Source organism: Haliotis rubra, unplaced genomic scaffold (genome assembly GCF_003918875.1).
Source record: "Haliotis rubra isolate DU_JTF1 unplaced genomic scaffold, ASM391887v1 Scf29, whole genome shotgun sequence".
NCBI lineage: Eukaryota > Metazoa > Mollusca > Gastropoda > Lepetellida > Haliotidae > Haliotis > Haliotis rubra.
The window spans coordinates 1,678,845-1,694,721 of NW_025766957.1; the positions used below are offsets into that span (position 1 = coordinate 1,678,845).

At 39.7% G+C, this 15,877-nt stretch overlaps 1 protein-coding gene across 1 annotated transcript; it reads left to right on the forward strand.

Moving 5' to 3' along the window:
- Positions 1-1,472: 1,472 nt before the first annotated feature.
- Positions 1,473-13,959, forward strand: LOC124281876 (gamma-aminobutyric acid type B receptor subunit 1-like). The gene is made up of 9 exons (XM_046717891.1): positions 1,473-1,697; positions 3,152-3,289; positions 5,255-5,431; positions 9,230-9,328; positions 10,593-10,658; positions 11,378-11,494; positions 12,548-12,619; positions 12,956-13,168; positions 13,852-13,959. The coding sequence occupies exons 1-9, from the start codon at positions 1,473-1,475 to the stop codon at positions 13,957-13,959; spliced, it is 1,215 nt and encodes a 404-aa protein (XP_046573847.1).
- Positions 13,960-15,877: the final 1,918 nt, after the last annotated feature.

Genomic DNA, 15,877 nt, shown 5'->3' on the forward strand with positions numbered 1-15,877 from the left:
CCCGATCCCGTTAGTCGTCTCTCACTACAAGCATGGGTTACGGAAGATCAATTCTAACACGAATCATCAGGGTCGCGAAAACACTTAATAGGTATGGTATGCACCTGTTTATCCGTTTTCTTGGTCTTGATACATTTTTTTGCAGTGATAAATACCTCGATTTGTTTGCGTTTACCTTTCCAAAACGTCGTTAATTGTATGTGTTTTTATGTTTATCAACAGCATATCAATGCTCATGGATTTTACCAAGGTGATAAACGTCAAAGTCCTGCATTCCTGCGGGCTTTTATTCCTCCAATGTTGCTGAGTGCGGCGTAAAACTAAACTCATACACTCACACTCCTCGATCCGTGAAGGTCCGGGTTAGAATATTGATCTTCAGTAACCCATGCTTGTCGTATTAGAGGCGACTAGCGGGATTGGGTGGTCAGCCTCGCTGACTTGGTTGAGACATGCCATCGGTTCCCATTTGTTGATCACTGGATTGTCTGGTCCAGACTCGATTATTTACAGACCGCCGCCATATAGCTGGAATATTGCTGAGTGCGGCGTAAAACTAAACTCACTCACTCACTTACACTCCTCCATGAAGTTGACCCACAATCATTTTACTGGAATACTAATCAAAACAGCAGCATTAAACCTCACTCACCCTTCGTGAAAATAGCTCTATCGTTTTCATATAAACAACAGTTATGCCTCAATATTTGAAGAGTATTTTTCTGTCATTGAACTCGTCCCTGGGGCATTATCAAAATGCCGTTTCGAGGAAACCTTGATTATCAAATCTATTGGGTGTTTTTTAAATACAGAGTTGCCATGCGGTATACTTGATGCGATAAGGCACTGCTATTGCTTTGTTCGTAAGCGCTAACTGGCAAAATAACGCTTCTTGTTGCTAATCAATAAGACCTGATTATATCTTTCCAAATTCGGAAAATTCGCAATTTCTTCACGAATCAATGAAAATAATTATTCCCAAGAAAGAAAAACAGTAACAAATGAAAGTAAATTATAGGGCGTGCAAAAGTTTTCAAACATTTGCGTCAAAGATTTTATAATCATAAAATGAGGAATTGGTATCAAATATAGCACAGCACGTGAAATGAGTCAATAAAGTGTATCCGGTGACACACCCCAAGGACTTCACGTACAGCACGGAATTTCGGTGTCAACATGCGTGTATTGTTATGACAACGCGTCAAAACACTGTCTTTAACCACGCCCACCTCTCATCACCACGTGCAATATTGACGGCTCCTAATGAGAGAACAGCTGGGATTGGTTCGATTGTCCCACAGCCTGTCATGCGCGTTGGACAGGCATACATATTAGTCTCATTCCTTGTAATATACAGCCATTAAAGTTCATTGCATGCCAGCGATTGAGACTGAAAAGTATATTGCCATTTCCTTTTCTTTACTTTTACCTAAAATATAATGCATCTGATATAATCCAAAGTTTATTCGGAAATGGGAGCTGGCGGCAGTTTGCGAGTTCTTGTCTGCTTTATGCTGACACGAATATTTGCGGAGAAAACTCCTCTATATATTGGCGGTTTTTTCCCAATGAGTGGACCCAACTCGAACCTGGGACTGACCACTCTTCCCGCCGTCCAGTACGCCATTGACATGGTGAACAACAGGACAGACATCCTCCCCGACCACGAGATTGTGTTGGTGTGGAATGACACGCAGGTAAGATGTATTTTTGTGTTTTGTGTTATTTTGTGTTCTGTGTTATTTTTGTGTTCTGTGTTATTTTACCGCCGCAGTCAGAAATATTCAATTCAAATCCAAACCATGGGTATTTTTACATGGGTACGATGACATGAAACCTTGACCATCCGATCAATTTAATCGACTTTCATGTTAAGCAATAGTAATGACGGATAAAATAGAAAATAAGATTAAAGTCTAGAATTTCTGTAAAATCTGGTTAGTTTTTATAGGATAAAAATATTTTTTAAGGTATGTCGACACAGTACCCTCGAAAATACTACCCATGAAAGTAAATGCAATGTTCAACCTAATTATTTAGAGTAACTGTTACTTGAAAAATATGGATGCAAATATTGTACCTATGGAATCGAAACGAGACCTTCCTCCTGAAAAGCGAAACCCGTGAAGGTCCGGGTTAGAATATTGACCTTCAGTACCCGATGCTTGTCATAAGAGGCGACTAACGGGATCTGGTGGTCAGGCTCGCTGACTTGGTTGACACATGTCCTCTGTTCCCAATTGCGCAGATCGATGCTCATGTTGTTGATCACTGGATGGTCTGGTCTAGACTCGATTATTTACAGACCACCGCCATATAGCTGGAATATTGCTGAGTGCGACGTAAAACTGAACTCACTCACTCACTCACTCCTGAAAAGCGAAAGTTTTATAAGATTCCCCATCAGATACACAACTTCTAACTGAATAGAAAGGCAATGATGTCATCAAGACTGATTCGTTGTGTATGATGGTATTATCCAAATGAATAGTTGAGAATCAGAAAATAGAATCTTGGGAACAATGTGTGAAGCCCGTATCTTCTATGATATTGCTGGAATATTGCTGAAACCTTACACTCGCAGACAGAATCCGTGACGATCTATTCGCTTCATTATAACTATACCAAGTTATGTTCGAACCAAGTTTCGTTGAGGAAACACCTCTTGAAACGGGTTTGCTGTAATTCTCGTTGTATTGTAAACGCATTGGAAAACTACACCAGAGCAACGTCTTCAAAGACTTTAACTGACTGACTGAGTTTGGCTTTACGCCGCTTTTAGCAATATTCCAGCAATATCGCGGCGGGGGACACCAGAAATGGGCTTCACTCATTGTACCCATGTGGGGATTCGAACCCGGGTCTTCGGCGTGACGAGCCAACGCTTTAACCACTAGACTACCCCACCGCCCTCAAAGACTTTAAAGGTCAGAGACATATGTAGGCAGTATGAATGACACCGACGAGTACAGGCTATTCAACGGTGTCCTACATTCTGGTTTTATTAAGCTGATGATCATGATTGCAAGTCAGTACATGTACAGTGTCTGTGGCTGTCTATACTTGTGTCTGGAGTCAAATAGAAAATGTGTACAAAATACAGGTTTTGGAATTTGGAACTCCACTCATTGTTATTCACTGTTATTCACAGGGTAGTAACGCTGAGAGCATAAAGCTCCTATTCGACCTCATCCAAACCCCTCCGAAGAAGCTGATGCTGCTTGGACCGGTCATGCCCAAGATGGCGGCACATGTAGCTGAAGCTGCCACAGCCTGGAATTTACTACAGGTTAGTTTTAGCTACCACTGCGAATGCTATAGCTTAAGATTCTGAAACAAAATGGCGATATACGACATGTGCATGCGATCTCCGCTGTCGTTTAAACTGAATTATTCACAATTAAGGTGACTTAAGCGAAATCAGGATCTTGGCCATCCTCGATAATATCCAGGGTATACGTTCCGATACTAGTGGAGATTTATGGGAACGTATACCCTTGTGATTATCGAGGATCGATCTTGACTTGCTGAGTCAGAATCCAAGTTCATGTAAATCTTTCGCTCCAATACGACATTCTCTATGTGATATGTGACAGTTCCTATATAGAAGGTCGTGTAAGGTGGACTCAGAACAGTCTAAATTAAGGATGCAATAATACACAATAATCTTATGGTGCGGCATGTATTTATTAAATTAGGAACTGACGGTTTGTGAGTGTTTTGCTCACTCGGTGGAGTCTCTAGGCTGATAGGCTGATAGGCTGATTAGAGAGTTCACTAGGTGTGACCTGTCATGGAGGGTTGTCACATTATCAAGCGAGAAGATGTGTTGTCGGAATAAAGGATGTGATTTTAATAGTAGAATGTTTCAAACCATTTTGGAGGCCAGGGAGGACAAGTGGTAAAAAGTCAGAAGTTGTCTACGTTTGTCAACGGTGAACACGTTTACGCGTGCAATGAGTATAGGGAATGGCTCTTCGGTATGAACTAGATCAAATGGTTTCATACAAAATCTACCCGTACCAAACCCTAAGCTTTTGCAAGTGAGTCAGTGAGTTTAGTTTTACGCCGCATTCAGCAATATTCCAGCTATATGGCGACGGTCTGTAAATAGTTGAGTCTGGACCAGACAATCCAGTGATCAATAGCATGAACATCGATCTGCGCAATTGGGAACCGATGACATATGTCACTGACTGACTGCCTGAATTTGGTTTTACGCCGCTTTAAGCAATATTCCAGCAACATCACGGCGGGGGACACCAGAAATGGGCTTCACAAATCGAACCCGGGTCTTCGGCACATATGTCAACCAAGTCAGCGAGCCTGACCACCCGACCCCGCATTGCAGGTGACGTAGCACAACAAAACCACATCAACGTACACAAAGTCCATTCATGAATGTACTATATTCCTGAGACTAAATATTGTTCTTGCGTACTTGATGCGAGCTCATCCCCCATCGGACGGTTCCTTTGAGAAAAGCCGCCATATAGCTGGAATATTGCTGAGTGCGGCGTAAAACCTCTGAGAAAAACATCCTGCTTAATATGGTTGTATACACAGAGTTGGAAGACTACACCGTCGTATTTACGTTAAGATAGTCCTTTACCATGTACACACACGATTAACACCTTGACAAACAATTAACAATTGTTTAAGGTTGATGATTTAAAAAATAATGTTTGAGTATTTAAGCTGAGGTCAATGGCGAGTGACATATATGCGAGCTATTCATTGTCAGAATGAGCAAACTATCACATATAGGATTTGTTTGTTGCATAACGCCACACCCAGCAATATTAGAGCTATATGACGGCGGTTTATAGTCGAACCAGGACCAGACAATCCAGTGACTGACGTCATAAACACCGATCTTCGTAGTTGGGATTATTCGGTAGCATGTGACAACCAAGTCAGCGAGCATGACCGATCCCGTTAGTTGCGTCTTACGAACGACGCATTAAAGACGTCTGACCAGTTTTGCAATCATAATAAATCTACGCATTTGAAATGCACTTTAGACGAACGGCAGTTGTATTATCTAAACGAAATATCGTCTTTGTATCAGCAGGGCATACATAAACACAAACTGAATGTGTCAGTTTCACATAGGGAATTTAACCTAACTAGACAGTCATTTAGATAGATCTCAAATTATTATACGTGTCAAAAACAAACAACTATTCACGAGCCCTTAAAGCATCTGTATGTTTAGTTCTCGGTGTGAATCATTCACTCATTTCACCACCAGATGTCGTTCGGAGCTCGGACACCAGACCTCAACTGCCGAACTCGTTTCCCCTACTTCTACCGAACTCTGGGACCGGATCAGGTGTTCAACCCAGCCAAGGTGGCGCTCTTCAAACATTTCCAATGGAAACGAATCGCCTGTTTGTACGAAGACGACAAGTATCAAGTTTATTCAACGGTACGTTATCGCTGAAGGAAAGCCATCATTTACCCATGAATAAACACTGAATATTGAACAATATTTGGTAAGCATGGATTACGTATTGTAGAGTATCGGTATAACGTTCACATAAAGTAAGACATATTTTAGTAAGTACCAACTGCCAGCAGAGAAAGGTGATTAACGCCACAATAAAAAGCGAAATCTCCATGCGGGACATTTCGGCGGACCGCTGAATAATTTAGATTTTTCGGTGTGGACATGCTTGTACAATATGTTTGGGCTTTGGTGATTTTTTTTTCTTGGTTTGTTTTTTGGTTTTGTTGTTTTTTGCATAGGCAAGAAATGTATAAGCACCGTTAGCACATCGAGCGAAAATGACTGACATGGGAAGAAAGGAAATGTGCGTACGTACGTACGTGTGTGCGAGTTGGGGGTAAGGGCACGTACACTTACTTAACCATCCCTTAACCAAGAATAGTCTCGCCGTACTACAGATACGATAAGTCAGTGCTTGGTATATTTTAATGCGTTGTATGAGGTTGTCAGTTTAGCCTCACCACCAGTTCCATTTAGTCTTCTAATATTTAACGCATAGTGATGTTACTTAATTTTGGCCGTAGATCCCCAACGGGGATATAATTTTTTTTTTAAATTCTGAATATATTTTTACGGTGTGTAGTTGTACCCATGTTGACTATGTGGTTCACAATGTATGGAATATTTGAAGAACCGACCGACATGTTCCAAAAAAGTGCCAGTTAAAATTTCAGAAAGTTAATTGTTCCTGTATATTATACACGAGTTAACATTAACATATGGTATAAAAAAAAATAATCTGTATTTTTTTACAAAAGCAACTCGACTGAGTGTAAAAGGCAAAATAGTGTTAAATAAATGAAATGATGACTGAAATCCGTGATAACACTAGGTGTGCACGAAATGCATCTATAGATACCTTGGTATACCAACGGTGCCGTGTAGTGGGGAAATGGACAAAAGCTGCATTAGATCTTGATGTATCAGAACAGGATGAGACTATGTTACCTTATCTTGCTGAATTATGCACCGTCAGTAAGATCCATGCTCTAACAAAATGGCAACAAAGATGGACCTCGTCCTTTAAAGGACGTCATCTGTGTGGCATTGAGCCTTTTCTTTCTAGGTTGCACGTATCTCGAAACAATCGGAGGGAAGAGGTTGTTTTAACGAGTCTTCGTCTTGGGCATTGTGGTCTTGGAGCATATCTTAGTATCAATAATAAAAAATTGCCTGCCGTATAATGTCGCGCATTATTTACTGCATTGCCAAAAATATGTAAACCAACGTAAGGCGATGGTGGAATCTCTTACAGCTCTCAATATTGACATCTCATTGGCTGGACTGTTGTGCTCAAGGAATATCGTTCGCCATGAAGTTCAGAATGTTATTATGATTATATTAAAGCGTGTGGCAGCTTTACTTACTTAAAACAAGTTTAGAAACTTAGCAAACTTTTATGGTGGGCAAGGTGTAAACGGGCCTAGTTGCCCGAACACCTATTAAACATTTAATGACCAATCAATCAAGGGGGAACTGTTGTCAAAAAACACATACAGATACACCAGAAGCTAAAGAAACTGATTGGTTATTGATATACATCAACGTTAATTATATCCTGTGTATTCTTGATAATGTTTAACGTAGCTTCAATAGGCAATGGGTTTTTTTTGTTTTGCTTCTAAAAATAATATTGATCAGAACAAAAGATGCGTTGATACATTGCACTCAAAACATGAATGATAAATGTATTACCACTTCGAATGCCTGATTAATGTTTGACGTAGCTTTTTTAGGCAATTTTTTGTTATACTTTTTATCAGAATGTAAGGTGTGGCGTTGATATGGTGAATTCAAAACATGCATGATAAATGCATTACCATCTGAGATTGAAATCAACCCGATGACGTGGTGATAGACTGGATGACACGGTTATGAAATATGATGACCCCTTTTTCAGTTATGTAGAGGCCGCCTGCCGTGTTTCACATCATTCTTGTGAGTTGGTATGTGGTCATCAATGGTAATAACCACAATGTATAGGACAAGCAATCGATCAACCGTGAAAACATCATGCAATGGTGATGAATCAGCTTGCTATTGAGCGATGAATTTCAAACGTGACAAAAAGTAAGAAGCAGTAATTATAAGTTAGACCTCCAGGCATTGGTGTCTAATCGTAGAAATGTTCAGCTAAAGACCGCACCCATGGCGTGGCGCCTCGCGCTCAAACTAACCATTTTAACTAATAGCCTTATAGATCTTTTCATACAAAAATGGCATTCAGTAATTGAAGCATCATCAAAGGGTAGATTTGATAAGATTGTAAAAAAAAACAATACTGATATTGACTTTTATTTGCAACACCTGCCTGAAAATACATATTCAAATTGTTACAGTTTAATCTGTCAAATCATCGTCTTCTGGAAAGTGGAAGATGGTTCAATATTGATTATAATTGTAGAGGAAGATGGTTCAATATTGATTATAATTATAGAAAATGTACATTGTGCACCTTAAATGTAATAGGAGAAGAGTACCACTACCTTTTTTTAATTGTCAATATTTTAACGAAATAAGAAAAAGGTTTATCCAAAAAAATGTCATTACAAAGCCTTCCATATTAAATATGATTAATTTACTTCAGACAAAAAAATGTATCCACTTTAATAAAATTATCCATATTTTGCCACCATGTGCTATGTAGATTCAGATAAATACTCCATCATCGTGTTATTCATGTTTATGATATCAATGTATGTACTTAACCATGTATACACCCGTATGTAATTATTATATATCTCTTGTATACCTCACCATGCTACATTGTAGCCTTGAGTGAATAATACATGCAGTTCAAGATCAATTGGACACCAATGGCTGGGTGATCTCACCTACAGTAAACGCCAAAAGAAACGTTACCCTCCTGCCTTAGTGACGGAGGTACCTATCTTCAGCTGGCGTTGTGATGCGTGGACGTCCACTTCTTGGTCTGTCTACGGTGACCCCAGTCTGACTGAAGCCCTGAATAAGTCTTATAACCGTGATACGATGGCATGCGAGGGCGTTGGCAACAACATTGTACGTCGACCCCATCTGCACCATCCCAATGGCTCTTTCTCTCTCTTCAGCTGTTAATCGTGGCATATTTCTCGTAATTGTGTATCATATCATGTATTCTAGGCTCTCTTCATACCCTGTAGAATCATTCCACATGTGAAATGGATGCAAATACTGCTTGAATAGTGCTGCGTTTTGGCGATTGATATTGCTATATGTACACAGAAAATGGGAAAATGTTACTTTGCAAGCAAAAATGTTAACAAAGATAATTTTAGATGTTCCTAAACACTTTTTCACAATACCAAAGACTCGTTTTACTTGTTTCACAAATACAAATCGACAGAAAATGTTTTGAAAGACTGGAATCATAGGAATGATTATTTTACACACTCTACAACAGTTGTTTCTTGTTTTAATAGTTGAAAAATGGTGACTTTAAATGGTTTATCTTTGTCTCAAAACAGAATTACATTTCAGTTTTTTCAGTAATTCATGAAGGTAGGAGGGTAAAGTTTCTTTTGGCGTGTAGTGTGTAATAACAACACCCACAGCAACTAAATGCCTAAAGACTTTCCTCATTCGTAACTGCTCGTGTAAGTGAGGAAAAAGAAGTAGATATTTGTTTTTGATATTGTAGCGCTTTGAGCATAATTTATGTATGGCATTCAGCGCGATATAAATACACATATTATTATTTATTTTTTGTTGGATCAGGCGAAGAGTCACTTCATGGATCTATGGAAAGCTGACGGTAATGAGATTGTGGCGTCTGAGTGTATAACAGACACTGGTGCTTCTCTGGACATACTTAAGGTATACATCGACATACCCCAATACGTTTCCTGCCCAGTTGTTTTAATTATATGTGTATTAGTGTACAACGAGGTGACCAGCGGAAACATACATACTCCAGATTTGACGTATAGTAAATATATACTCTTCAAAAAGAATATTCTTCACCACTTGCACTTCCTTATGACCAAGACCGCCTCCGTGGTGTAGTGGTTAGACCGTCCGCCCGGAGAGCGGAAGGTCGCGGATTCGATCCCCGACCGCGTCATACCAAAAGACGTTAAAATATGGTACTTGTTGGTCCCTGCATGGCGCTCGGCATTAATGGGTACAACAAGGGCTGGTCGGCTCGGAGTCAGTATAATGTGTCTGAGTGGGGTATTCATGCTTCACTGCGGCATGGTATCTCAGTGGGCTAGCACTATAAAACCAGCTTAAGTCTGGGCTAGTACAAGCAGCCGCACATACACATACACATGCATGCACGTCGTCATATCAGCGAAATATTCTCAAGTACGACGTTAAACCCAATTTCACCTCACCTCACTTTATGACCATAGTTGTTTTAAAGTAATCGCTCTTGAAAGATGACTGGTGTATGACCCGAAATTTGCATGTGTACTATCTTCATTTTCTAACAAAAACCGGCTAGAAACAAACAATAACAACTGTGTGATGCAAGATGATTGTCAAAATTAATGGTCTACAGTGGTTTATAGACCTTCTTGAAAACCGTCAAAATCAAGAATGACACTCTATGCACGTGTAGCGGGCTACTGCGTTGTGCACGTGCGTCCCATGCGTTGTGTTTAGGGGTGGTGATAAAGAGAAATGGTGGTGCGTTCAAAAGATATCTGTCTTTGAAAAGGTTTTTAACGCTTATGTACTTCCTATCCAAATTGAAAGTTCAGGTTCCCCTACTTTTTTTAAGAGTACATGTCAGATGTAACCAGTGATGCGAACTGCATTGTGTCTAAGATATATTCTGGCAATCCCAAGAGAGTGATTCGTTTGTTTGTTGTTTAACGCCGCACTCAGCAATATCCCAGCTATATGGCAGCGGTCTGTAAATAATCGAGTCTGGACCAGACAATCCAGTGATCATCATCATAAGCATCGATCTACATGGCTTGCTGAATATCAATTCTAACGCGGCTCTTCCAAACCTTTGAAATATATTTAAATATATTTCTGTGTTCCTACGTTCATAATTTATTAGGCATAGATATGTTACAGAGTTGTTACAATTAATTAACCACAATGAATTGTAATGTTTTCTTTTAAGCAACGTGATGCCCGGGTAATCGTGGCCAACATACCAGTCAGCAAAGCCAGGCAGGTGTTCTGTGAGGTCAGTCTGCGCTGAAACATATACAGAGCTTAACATTTTCTGAACATGACACAAATACTAGTAACAATATTGACAATGAAATCAGTGTGTCGACATCATGAATTGGTGGAAAGTTTAAATTAGGAAGACAATGATGTTAAAACGACCCACGTCCATGTTTTACTTTAAATAACGTAGATACATACGATAGGTGAATGAGAGAGTTTAGTTTTACGCCGCACTCAGCAATATTCCAGCTATATAGCTTCTGTGTGTAAATAATCGAGTCTGGACCAGACAATTCAGTGATCAACAACATAAGCATTGATCTACGCAATTGGGAACCGATGACATGAGTCAACCAAGTCAGCGATCCTGACCACCCGATCCCGTTAGTCGCCTCTTATGACAAGCTTGGGTTAATGAAGATCAATTCTTACCCGGATCTTCACGGGTAGATAGATACGATGAGTATGAGTCGCATTTAGACGTTGGAGTAGTAAAGAAGGATAAGATATATATGGATTGTAATAATATTGTAAAAATGGATTTGTTCACCAATGTATTGTAAATTTCCTTGACATAAATATTTAGGTACATATAGTAATAATATACCCGTGTTATGAAAATTACTGGCTGTAAATTAGTTTAGGATGTTCAGACGAACAAACATTTAATTTATTATGATCAATTGTTTTTTGTCCTGGAGAGTGTATTGATCAAATGCAATGTTCCTCCAGGCATATACACGGGGGATGTGCGGGAAGAAGTACGTGTGGGTGATGCTGGGGTGGGAGGCCGGCAGCTGGTGGAACGACCCCTCCCTCCCCTGCAACTGCACGGCCGAGCAGATCAAGGTGAGATGAACAGTACTGTTTTCTCAATTGTCTCAGTTGCTGATAATCAATAAAAATGCTGATATCATACTCATAATAGGTCGTAGAATGAGTGAGTGAGTATGATTTTACGCCGCTTTTAGCAATATTCCAGCAATATCACGACGGGGGACACCAAAAATGGCCTTCACACATTGTTCCCATCTGGGGAATTGAACCCGGGTCTTGGGCCCGACGGGTGAGCGCTTTAACCACTAGCCTACCCCACCGCCTCTGGCCGTAGAGTAATCCCAGAGATAACATCAAATTGGTATAACATCAGGTATTAATGGAGTGAGCGTATCCTGCACCACAAAAAGATCAGAAATCAGTGGATGTATTTCGAATTTTATGTTTCAATCTTTTACTGAAATGTATGGTTTGTGCCATTAACGATTAACGGCGCAGTGAAGTCTCAATGAATAGTGGGTGGGTTTAGATTTACGCCGCTTTTAACAATATTCCAGCACTACCACGGTGGCTGACACCAGAAAAATAGGGACACACACATTGTACTCATGTAGGGAATCGAACCCGGGCCTTCGGCGTGAAGAGCTAACGCTTTAACCACCAGGCTACCCCGCCGCCTCCTCAATGAATAGGGGCGGTTCCTAATTAGGCCTTATAGTATATGTAAAAAATTTATGTTACTGAGCATTTTTATTGTTACAGCGATTAACCGCTTATTGCCACGATTCGTGATTTTAAATACAAACCCGTGTCTGAAGAGTGAGTGAGTTTAGTGTTATGTCGCTATTAGCACAACTACAGCGACAACACGGCGGAGGACACCAGAAATGGAATTTCGTATCTGAAGAAGAAAAGAATGAAAAGAACAACGATATTTTTTAAGACCACAGGGGTGACAATGTTTTCTCGTCTTATGTCTACGTTGCAAGACGTATGTACATGTGCATAGTGACATTTCTAGGATTGTAGGCATGGATTCTCCTTGAGTAGTTAGTTGTGCTGACCAAAACTAAATTGTCACTGGTACCACGACTACATTCTTCAACTGATATTTGTCTCCTGCAGGAGGTCACTGACGGCATGATAATGATGGACTTCATGCACAGCGATGTAGGAACACAGGAGGCATTTGACGTGGTAAGGCTCGCGCGGAGGGATGCAACGGTTTACACAACAACGTGTATTTTAGTGACGTGATGTATTATCATATTAATACATTCAGTGTGACAGTATCTCATTCCTCAACAAACAGTAATTCATTCCATTTGACGTGTTATATTGTAAGAAAGTAAATATATAACACAACCAGTTGGTTTTCATCATTTAAATAATAATATATTTTGGGGAAAATGACAGTTGAAACGTTCTGTGGATGTTGTGATAATCTAAATCAAAAGGAACTTAAAGAATTCCTTAACTAAATGTCGTTCGATCTTACTTTCACACTTTTCACATTTGCATTTTGTCCTACAGAATCCGACTGATTTCGAAGCATTCATACGCCAGAAGTCATCCCGTTACGACAAGTACGCAAGCTACGCCTTCGATGGGGCCATGAGCCTGCTATTGACTCTCGACCAAGCGGCAAAGGAAAACGTAACTCTTGAGACCTTCTGCTACAAGAACGAAACGTATGTGCGTACGTTCACCCGTATCATGTCGGATCTGGTGTTCTATGGACTTACGGTATGTATGAAATCTCGCGGCACTTAGTTTAACGTTCATTTGAAATCAGATAACGTAAATATAAAGGTAGTAATGACAAGGTGAATCGGTGCAGTCTGAAGGGGAAAAGGAAGAATGGCGCGTGTTGTTTCCACGTTGTTTTGTGCCGCAGTCTGTGATATGCTAGATGTCAAATGGCGACATTATGATAATCAGGCTAACCAGAGAATGACGTTTTCAACCACGACACAAATCAGTCACACCACTCTTAGAACAACTATATGTTCATATAGAATCACAATGCATTGCATTTTCTAGAAATGTCATTTCAATGACGAAATTCCTGAAAAACGCTAGACATGATAATGTAAAACGGAACAGACAGTCTCGAGGAAATATATTCTATTGGGCCCAAAATAACGGTAAAATGATATTCACGGATCACTGATAACTAGTGATGATTCCAGACGTTCTCGGAGAGGGTAGGCCTGCGCCTGCGCTGTACTGACTCACCAACCCCGTTGAAGTACTACACCAAAGTCCAACTTAAATACAAATCAAATTCACGCTTGAGTATATCAAACTAAGATACCATAAATTACGGAATATATCGGGGTGTGGTGGGGGTGTTTATGGAATCTGACATGTAGATTGTTTGTGTATTAATTACAATACCAATACTTGTACTCCTGGCATTGTTTCAGGGTAAAATAGCTTATGACAATAAAGGGAACAGAAAGGGGCACACTTCCATCACGCAGCTACAAGGTGAGTCCCATCTCCATCAGTCATCCAACAGTAGTTCCTTGTGACTAACAACAGAACATGTTGCTTCATCCCTTATGTCCACCAACAGTACAACATGATCTATTTCATATGTCCACCAACAGTACAACATGTTCTATTTCTTATGTCCACCAACAGTGCAACATGGTCTATTTCTTATGTCCACCAACAGTACAACATGGTCTATTTCATATGTCCACCAACAGTGCAACATGCTCTATTTCTTATGTCCACCAACAGTACAACATGGTGTATTTCTTATGTCCACCAACAGTACAACATGGTCTATTTCTTATGTCCACCAACAGTACAACATGGTCTATTTCTTATGTCCACCAACAGTGCAACATGGTCTATTTCTTATGTCCACCAACAGTGCAACATGGTCTATTTCTTATGTCCACCAACAGTGCAACATGGTGTATTTCTTATGTCCACCAACAGTGCAACATGGTCTATTTCTTATGTCCACCAACAGTGCAACATGGTCTATTTCTTATGTCCACCAACAGTGCAACATGGTCTATTTCTTATGTCCACCAACAGTGCAACATGGTCTATTTTTTATGTCCACCAACAGTGCAACATGGTCTATTTCTTATGTCCACCAACAGTGTAACATGGTCTATTTCTTATGTCCAACAACGATGCAATGTGTTCTATTTTTTAGTCCAACAATAGTGCGACATGTTTTATTTCTTATGCCCAACAACTGCACAACATGTTTTATTTCTTAGTCCAACGATAGTGTGACATATTTTATTTCTAAGTCCAACAATAGTGCGAAATGTTTTATTTCTTAGGCCATCAATAGTGCGACATATTTTATTTCTTAGTCCAACGATAGTGCTACATATTTTATTTCTTAGGCCATCAATAGTGCGACATATTTTATTTCCTAGCCCAACAATAGTGCGATATATTCTATTTCTTAATCCAACAATAGTGCGACATATTGTATTTCTTAGTCCAACAAATGTGCGACATGTTTTATTTCTTATTACCACAAACAGTTTATGACATGATTGATACCTTATGTCTAACAACAGTGCAACACGTTTTATATTGTATTACCAACAAGTGTACTGTATGTATGTACATTTCACACACCCGAAAATAGTTTATCCTTCCCGTTCTCATGTGTGCGTGCGTGCGTGCGTACATGTGTGTGTGTGTGTGTGTGAAGAACAATATTAATTGTTATATTCTGTATGTCCAACAGCACCATGTGTTAAAATAATGTATAATAATTTAGTAATAAGAATCATTTGATTGTTTCTACAACACAAATGTAATCCCAAATTGCACCTGTGAAATATGACTATACCTTGTCTTTCATTAATGTAATGGTATTCTGCCAGTGTTGTAGAATGTAATTGTCTACTCAGTCATTGTAAAAACAGCCCCGGAAATACACCAGTAATTACGCCAATCCTTCTATCGCATCGGCTTACTGTTTTTCCATGTACCAGTAAATCAGCGTCTGTTGTTATCTGTCAGGGGCGTAGCTACCATTATAAAAACAGCCCGGGCTTACACATGATTGTTGCTAAAAAGGTTGGGCAAGTCCTCAATACTGTCTAAACTAAAAGCTTTGCAGCCTTTCGGGCGTACACGAAAAAAATTGGCTTGCTACGCGCCTGTCTATTGACGACTTTGCTTCTGTAATAAGTTTTCTCTCTGAGATCTGTATATCAACTTGAAATATATAAACATAACAGGCTAGCGCTGCTAAAGTAAAGTCTCTGACCAAAAACTACTACGTCTATTTTCTTATATATTTGTCATATTTTACCGACGACTGTTTATTTGTGCGGATTCTTGTTTGGTTTAAATGACAGTCAAGTCGAAAATTATCGAACAGAACCTCAAACAATTTATTCAATTTATTTTAGTCCCCCTGGTTAAGTGAATCCCCGAATTCAATTTCATATCACTACTTAC

Bases quoted from the DNA above. Each gene is read 5' to 3' on its own strand.
- LOC124281876 (XM_046717891.1), top strand. From the start codon at position 1,473: ATGGGAGCTGGCGGCAGTTTGCGAGTTCTTGTCTGCTTTATGCTGACA. The intron at 10,659-11,377 runs GTCAGTCTGCGC...ATGTTCCTCCAG, and splicing joins CCAGGCAGGTGTTCTGTGAG to GCATATACACGGGGGATGTG. The intron at 13,169-13,851 runs GTATGTATGAAA...GCATTGTTTCAG, and splicing joins TGGTGTTCTATGGACTTACG to GGTAAAATAGCTTATGACAA.